At 37.7% G+C, this 9236-nt stretch overlaps 1 protein-coding gene across 1 annotated transcript; it reads right to left on the bottom strand.

Moving 5' to 3' along the window:
* Positions 1–509: 509 nt before the first annotated feature.
* Positions 510–6791, bottom strand: slitrk5b (SLIT and NTRK-like family, member 5b). Its single transcript, XM_067444724.1, has 2 exons — positions 6675–6791; positions 510–3214 (listed from the first exon to the last, which is right to left on the bottom strand). The coding sequence occupies exon 2, from the start codon at positions 3187–3189 to the stop codon at positions 706–708; it is 2484 nt and encodes an 827-aa protein (XP_067300825.1). The 5' UTR covers positions 3190–3214; positions 6675–6791; the 3' UTR covers positions 510–705.
* Between the last annotated feature and the right edge of the window lie 2445 nt (positions 6792–9236).

Here is a 9236-nt window from a genome sequence, read left to right as displayed (position 1 = left end):
GAAGCTTGTGTAAAGGCTCCGCCCCCTTCTGGAATAGCAGCAGCTCATTTGCATTTAAAGGGACACACACAAAAACTACGTGTTTCTGCTCAAACCTGTCAAATTTGACACTATAATAAAAGATCTGAGGGTGTTTTGAGCTGAAACGTCACACACACATGGGGAGATTTACACCTGTGAATAGGGGCATAAACTGCAAAAAATGCTCTTCTTATTTAGTTTTTTTTTCTTGCTTTCAGTCTAAATATCTAATAATTCTTAAATCAAGATGCATTTACTATATAATTAAAACATTATAAGACATTTTTTCTTGTTTTGTTGAAAATAAAAGCAAAATGAAGGTAGTTTTTGCTTAAAACAGGCAAAATGATCTGCCAATGAGATGAGAAAAATAATCTTATTTCTGTTTGCGACACAAGACTTAAATCAGAAATAAGATTATTTCTCTCACCCCATTGGCAGATCATTTTGCCTTTTTTTTTTAGCAAAAACTCACTTCATTTGTCACCATTATTGCACTTTTGGAAATGACCTTTGCATAATTTCCAGGCAAATAATGTCACAATGCAAACAAACTTAATAGTAATAATTAATAAGAAAAAAAATATCATAAATATAAAATGCTATTAAAATAGCTTTCTTTTAAATTTGGAGGAGCACAAAATTCCCCCTAATATCGCTCACACAAGACATTTTTGACAAGTTTCAGAACTGGGTGAAAGTGGTCCTTTTCTCATGAACCTCCAAATAATCGGGTTCAAAGTGCAGCTTGGCTTTGAGTTCCCAGTATTCGCTCCGATTGGGCTCGATGTAGACGGCGGCGGGCGGAGAGCAATAAACCTGAAGCCTCTCTGGATTCAAGTACTGATGCCTTGCATCAAAGTCTGCATTTGTGCCATGTTTGCAAGCCAAACTGCCCCTGTAAGAGGCCTGCTGGTCCCTCGCCAGGATATCCCGGTAAAAGTAGTTATCGTCCAAAATTGGCGAGTGTCTATTGAGCGCGTCTGGAGTTCCGGCGCTGAATTCGGAGCTTATTGCGGCGCTCCCGACGTCCTCATCCGAGTTAGATGCCAAAGCTCGTTTGAGTTCTTCGAAGTCTCGGTAACCTTCGGCGTAGGGGTCGTTTTTCTCGGATGCGGGCGGGATATATTCGTAGACATGACCCGCCGACGATCTAGATTTCGGCCCGTCGTTTTTAACTCCATTGGGGCTTACCGAAGCCAAGCGTTCAGACTTCTTTCGCCGCTTCATTAGGACAGCAAATAGCCCTGCTGCAACAAACACGGATAGGATAAAAAGCAACAGCAAAGCGAGGATAAGAACGGAAAGGGGAACCGCGGGATTATGCGTATCGTAATCCAACGCCGTTTCTAACGTGATCGTACTCCCGGGAAAAGATTCTTCCGAAGGCGGGATTGCGGGAGCGATTGAGCTTTCCATGCACAGATGGGAAGAGTGAATATATCGCAAATCCTCTCCAGAAAGCCTCGCCGGAGACTCACAAGAGACGCTATTCACCACAGTTCCAGCTCCAAGATTCTCCAGCCAGCTTTTCATCTCCACAGCGAGGCACGAACAATCCCAGGGGTTCTCGAAGAGATCGATTTGGACCAGCGCCGTGAGTTCCTCAAGCACACCCGACACCGGAAGAGTTCGCAAGTGGTTGCTGCGAAGATTCAATCGAGCCAAGTTTAACCCGTCAAAAACGCCTACCGGAAGAGTCTTCAGGAGGTTGTTGTTGAGGAACAGGAGTTGTAGATTTGGCACCTGCTGAAATGCTCCGACCCCAATCTCACGGATAACATTGTACTCCAAATACAAAAACTGCAAGCTTTGCAAACCATAGAACATATCTTCGGTGAGGCGCTCGATTAAGTTCCCGTTGAGGTAAAGCCGTCTCAGGTGTATAAGCTGGCCGAATGTACGGTCATGAATGACGGCTATTCGATTATTCCCCAAATGGAGCAAATCAAGTCCGGTGGCGCCATTAAAGTCAGAGCTGCCCACCGCAGAGATAAAGTTGCCCGTAAGGTACATCTTTTTAGGGTTGTACGGCTTGGGATCGAGATCAGAGATGCTCTCGATTTTCCGCTCCTGGCAATTCACGTTTAAGCCGAGATCTGAGATTTGCAGATTGCACGTGCATGCGTTCGGACAATCTAGAGGAACGGGAGATTTGGTCTGGAAAGCTAAAATCGGGCCAAAATTCTGGGGTTTGCTAGAGGATGAGCGAGATGTTGGTTTGACGCGGAGTTTTCCCAGGATACGGCTGCTTTTGGTGGAGCGTATGTTGGTCGAGGATGCGAATCCTAATGTCGCCGGAGTGGTTTTGTAAAGGATTTCGGCAATGTGAGCCGGTTCCGCTCGCATCTCGTATTCGGCGATTGCTCTGCGAGGACAAAGCTCCTGCTTGGAGATCTCATCCAAATCTCGGCCATGCAGTCGAAAAGGCGTTTCGCAAACCACATCCCCAACTAACGCTGTGTACGAAATGCTTTCAAGCCAGGCTTTAAGCGCAATGAGCTCGCAAGAGCAATTCCAAGGGTTTTCTTCCAGCTGTAGCTCCACAATGTGACTCAAATGCTCCAGGAGGCCGATATAGGGAAGCACTTTGAGCTGATTGCCTCTCAGGTCAAGATGAGTTAAAGGAACAGACTGGAAGATGTTTTTTGGAAGAGCGGAGAGCAAATTGTCATTGAGGATGAGCACCTCCAAGTGGCGTAAAACATTCAAGGCTTTGGGTTCAACGTGGCTGATGTAATTATAGTCAATCTGCAGGTACTCCAGGCTTTCGAGTCCGAGGAACGTGTCGTCCTTTAGGACTTCAATTTTGTTATTGTTTAGATGCAATCTCTTTAACCCCTGGAGTCCGTTAAACGCGCCAGCTTCGATGTCCGATATATCATTATTGCCTAGATGTAAAATGATGAGTCCTTCGTAATGAAGGAAGTCGTCGAGCGAGACTTTCTTTAACATATTCCCTGTGAGCAGGAGATGATATGCAGTGAAGTGTAAAGGCGTCACCTCCGACAGACTTTTAATCCTTTTGTTTTCACAGCCGGCTGTAAATATCCCGTCTCGCTCCTCACAGACGCACAGGCCTCTACATATATCCCCGTAAACGTCGAACATCTCGATGAAGCAGAAAAACGTTGCAAAAGACCATATGGCCAATATCCACACATGCATGTTTATGATGATGGATGGTGGTCATCTGAGGAGAGAAAAACACATGTAAATAATGCAAATTCATCTAATGACACATGCATGCATAACATCAAAATGAAGGACGAGCTTCTGCTGTTAAGATCAAGTGAAGTGCATCCAAACTGAATTATTTATAAAAACTAAAATGGTTCCGTGCATGTTGTTTTATGCAAATTGCAGTTCATTAAAACGTTTGGTTTAAAGGGCATTTTTTCTTTACTTTTGTGCAAACACTGCAAAAAATGCTCTTCTTATTTAGTTTTTTTTTTTCTTGTTTCCAGCCCAAATATCTGAATATTCTTAAATCGAGATGCATTTACTAAAATGACACATGATGTTGTTTCTTGTTTTCTGGGGAAAAATATCAAAATGAGTTTTTGCTTAAAACAAGCAAAATTATCTCCAATGGGAAGAGAAAAATAATCTTATTTCTGTTCGGAAACAAGAAACAAGATTTCAATCAGAAACAGGATTATTTCTCTCACCCCATTGGCAGATCATTTGGCCTGTTTTAAGCAAAAACTCATTTTGATTTTATTTTCAACAAAACAAGAAAAAATATCTTATGTCGTTTTACTGATCTAGTAAATGCCTCTTGATTTAAGAATATTTAGATATTTAGACTGGAAACAAGACAATGACCGAGAAAGAAGAGCATTTTTTGCAGTGAACAAAAAGCCTGATGCACGATGTTAAATCTGAAGCAGACGCCGCACTAAACAGTGTCTAGATAAGTCTGTCTCAAATTGTGAAAGGTTCAAATATAACTGTAGGCTAACCAGTGCCTGCTGTATTTATAATTCAGCCCAAACAAGAGATATGCATGATGGCATCTGTGTTACATGAGACAAGCGCCACTGCTTCACATGGGATGTTATAAGGACAGTGCACTAGTATAAAAAGAAAGCTTTAATGCTGCCTTATAATTAAAAGAGCCAGAAATTTCGCAGAAGCATTGCTTGAATGCCTGAAAAATACATGTATGATGTTTTTTGTGAGCAGCGGATTAATGATAATGTTATTCCTGATTTGAAATATGCATGCACTTCAGCATATAAAATCAATGCTAAGTGCGTATCATAAAATGCATCTCGCAACATAAGCATGCATGATATCACAATTAGACCGCGAGTTTTGGTCTTTTCCTGTACTTGAGATATTGCTGCCAAATGGCTTTACCAACAGTTCAGAAAAATCTAATCAAAATCTTAAATGTTTTAAGTTGTTATTACAAGTGGGAAACTCTGAATTAGGTTTAAGGTTCATCGCTTTTTTGCTCTAAGCAGATGATTCGAAAGCATCTGATGTCATAAGTATGACTTCCTAACATGTAAATATGAACTTCCCAGAGGCACTTGGGTAATATACATGTTCTTAGAGTTGGGATCTTCACACTAATTACTTATGGCCAATAAGTAATTCCAGCAGGGACTGTATGATTAAAACTAGCATAACGCGTTCAACAGATAACCAGTTAATTAATTTCACACATTAATTATAGCCGATGTAAATGAAGATTAATTATAAATTACAGTATTCATTTTGTAGTAATTTTTCCCAGCTTAACTTATTTACATATAAAATAATTTAAAATCATAAGAATATTTCATGTCCATATATAATAACAAGCAGGATAGCCCAGCGAACAGCAGTCTTAAAGAAAATTAGATGAATAAATGGCAAGACTGGAGCAGTTTATGCCCCAAACGCTGATCTTTACGTTCTCGAAAAGTTAGCTCAAAGACGTTTTTTAAACATTATTACAAGTTTCAAAACATTAAACGTTCCGAAAGTAACATAATGCACGAGACGACAACTAAATAAAAACCAGTTTTGAAGGACAAAAACTATAACGAATATCTGCGGTATTTTCGTCAATGAATAAAAACGAGAGGAAACACGCGACGACCGAGTGGTTTAATCGATCAATTACACACATTTATGACAGATCATGTTTATGAACTAATGCTCACAGTGTTTACTTTACCATGTTTATATAGTAATATGTTTTAGACGGTTGTAAAGATGCATATTAATCTCCTCATCTGAACTGCAATAATACGGAATTTCAAAATAAGAGTCCCGGTGTTTTTCCAGCTTGCTAATTAAAAGTCACGCATTATATACACATTTAGTTACACAATAAACTGCATTTTAATTAATTCCCATTTAATTCAGTCAGGAGGAAAGACTAAGAACAGGATTTGACACATTCAATAAAGTATCAGGGTTATAATAGTTCACTAAAACCATTAAAACACATTCATTAGGCTACTTAAAAATAAATCAATGTGATACGGCACAGCAAAATGCTTTTCTAACTCAGTATTTTTGTCTTGTTTCTAGTCTAAACATATAAAGATTCTTAAAACAATAAGTATTTATTAGACTAGCAAAAGTAATTGTCTTGTTTTGGGGGAAAATAACTCAAAATGAAGAGAGTTTTTGCTTAAAATAAGATCAATAATCTGCCAATGGGGTGAGAAAAATAATCTTAATTCAAACAGAAAACAAGATTATTTTTCTCACCCCATTGGCAGATTATTTATCTTATTTTAAGCAAAAACTCTCTTCATTTTGAGTTATTTTTCCCCAGAACAAGACAATTACTTTTGCTTGTCTAGTAAATGTTTCGTAATTTAAGATATTTAGACTAGAAACAAGACAAAAATACTAAGTAAGAAAAGCATTTTTTGCAGTGTAAACTTATTTGAACAGAAATACAACATTATAAAAAACTATTTAGATGTTTGTTTGTTTGCAGAGTTAATTGAGCTCGGGTGTATTCTTAATGTCAAAAGCACAATTCAAGTCAGAATGTCAGTTTCGCCTTATTCAGGAACAGGTTATGAGATGCTAAATGCTCAGTTATGGCATTACAATTGAACATAAACTCATTAGCCTAGATTTTTTACTCGAATACATTCAGGAGACTAAAATATAATGGATAAAGACTAGTATACATTCAGGAGACTCAAATATAATGGCGAAAGGCTATGAGTAAAACTAAATCAAAATCTGCTGTCAGACTGAACAGTGGCGTGCAGGAGCGTGCTCTTCATGCCAGCCCTTTCAGAAATAACATCTCATAATTTAATGGGAACGATATCAAATACTCATATTCTTGTTAGCTGTGAATGTATCCAGCTGGCGATTCCCACAAAACAACCTTTGGTGTTATTGATCGATCATAACGATCAGAATTGATCAATACGGAGAGAAAAGTTGAACGGCATCGCGTCTCTGTCTCTCTAGCGCATTATATCCCCATTATATTCCCATTATATTCACATGATATTCACATGATATTCGCATTATATCCCCATTATATCCCCATTATATTCGCGGACGACATTCATTCACACACTCACTGTGATCTCTAATAGCGACGAGTTTGCCGATAACTTTATCTTGATCGATAAAGGCGCGATTGGCGATCGATCATGCACATGTGAGCTCCGTCTTACCCGCAGAAGAAATCGATCATCTCATGTGGAGGAAGATGTTTTACATGTTCATCTCTGAGCCCGATCCAGTGCAGTGAGGAAGAGGATGAGGAGGCTCGACGAACATGACGATGTGGGAGGAGGAACTAAACACTGAGGAGGAGGATGATGATGATGATGATGAAGATGATGATGATGATGATGATGATGATGATGATGATTGATGATGAAATCAAATCATATTTCAATGAGAGGGATTTATAGATGTCATCAATCTTTCATTAAAGTAGAAAGATCAAGTTCACAGCAGACTACATGTGTAAAACTCAAGCTTAATTCTTTAAAAAATAATAAATCTTTGGTTTGATGAAGGTATAAACATATATTTAATTTAATTTAAAACTCTCAGTATGTGCACATGCACCATTAAATGAATATACTCATTTACTTTAATAATACAATGCAAAAAAATGCTCTTCTTATTCAGTAATTTTCTCTTTTCTAGTCTAAATATCTAACAATAATCCAGCAATTAAATCAAGATGCATTTTATTGAAAAAAATCTTATTTCTGGTTTAAATCTTGTTTCTTGTTTCCATCCCAATCAGAAATAAGATTATTTTTCTCACCCCATTGGCAGATCATTTTGCCTGTTTTAAGCAAAAACTCTCTTCATTTTAATAGTTTTCCCCAGAAAACAAGAAAAAATATCTTATGTCGTTTTACTGATCTAGTAAATGCATCTTGATTTAAGAATATTCAGATATTTGGACTGGAAACAAGAAAAAAAAAACTATTTAAAGGTCCAGTTTTTAACTAGTGTCTTATGATCATGCATATTACTAGGATATTGTCTGTTTATGAGCACTTATAAAGCTCATATTAATGCCTTATTCTGCATGAGCTTATTCTACATCCCTTAATCCGACCCAATACCTAAACTTAAACGCTACAAAAACTACCTTACTAACTATTAATAAGCAGTAAATTAGGAGATTATGAGGCAGAAGTCGTCATTAATAGTGAATATGTGTTCCCCATACTAAAGTGATAAACAATCAAAAAGTATAAGAATATCTTAAGGCCTTCCGCTGATCTAGTAAATGCATCTTGATTTAAGAGTATTCAGATATTTGGACTGGAAACAAGACAAAAATATTAAAGAAGAGCATTTTTTGCAGTGTATTATTAAATTACATATTTTAATTTTGCATGTGCACATACAGAGAGTTTTATACATGTTTACACCTTCATCAAACCAACGATTTATTATTTCTAAAGAATTAAGCTTGAGTTTAAACACATGCTGTGAATTTGATCTGAATCCACGATAATCTCCTGACCAGCTTTGATACGTTTAGACGTTTGTTTGTCATTCATTTCAATGAATATTACACGTGACTGGACCACAAAACCAGTCATAAGGGTCGATTTATTTAAACTGAGATGTTTAGATCATCTGAAGCTGGATTAATAATCTCTGCCTGATGTGTGGTTTGATAGAACAGGACAAAATCTGGAATCTAAGGGTGCAAAAAAATCTAAACATTGAGGAAATCTCCTTTAAAGTATAGTTTAAATGAAGTCCTCAGCAGTGCAAACACTTAAAAAAAAAAACTTACTTAGTAATTCATAAATCAAGAAGTATTTACAAGACCAGCAAAAGTAATTGTCTTGTTTTGGGGAAAATAACTCTAAATGAAGAGAGTTTTTGCTTAAAATAAGATAAATAATCTGCCAATGGGGTGAGAAAAATAATCTTAATTCAAACAGAAAACAAGATTATTTTTCTCACCCCATTGGCAGATTATTTATCTTATTTTAAGCAAAAACTCTCTTCATTTAGAGTTATTTTCCCCAAAACAAGACAATAATTTGTACTTGTCTAGTAAATGCTTCTTAATGTAAGAATTTTTAGATATTTATGCTAGAAACAAAACAAAAATACTGAGTAAGAAAAGCATTTTTTGGCGGTGTATTTCTACTAATAATGCATTCATGATATATTTACAGTAGGACATTTACATGGTACATGATCTTTATATGATTTTTGGCATAACATGTATAATTTTGACCCATGCCAAAGATATACCCGTGAGATTATGACTGCTGAAGAGCTCCAGGGGCAGATTTGTGAAGATGTGTTCAAGCTGCTCTGGATTCTGGTTCCAGGTTCACATCATGCATCATTTACTCAATCATCACATCAGCAGCCCGTCTGTAATTAATCTGCCAACATCATATTAAGATGCATACATGCTCCATATTCATCTCACACATTCGCAGCATGGCATGTGCCGTTAGTCTGCATGCACTGACTCAGTCTCGAATATAAAGCGTTATAGATTAGTTATGCTAATGATGATACCGAGGCTCTGCTCGCTGTGTTCATCTGAGATCGATCAGAGCACAATAGCACACGGTCACGCGAAAACAGCTCAATAATGGTGTGACCGTCTTCACAAAATGGAATCCCTGAACATCCGCATTTCCCCAAACGCTCGGCCTGGCTCTCAGTGGCACATCTCGGTGCTCTGGTCCCAAACAGAGCAGAATGAACACGTTCACTTGCGCCTCAAACAG

The sequence above is a fragment of the Pseudorasbora parva genome, chromosome 5 (assembly GCF_024679245.1).
Source record: "Pseudorasbora parva isolate DD20220531a chromosome 5, ASM2467924v1, whole genome shotgun sequence".
NCBI lineage: Eukaryota > Metazoa > Chordata > Actinopteri > Cypriniformes > Gobionidae > Pseudorasbora > Pseudorasbora parva.
The sequence above is the reverse complement of the archived record's forward strand: the minus strand, read 5'-3'. Positions and strand labels throughout refer to the sequence as shown.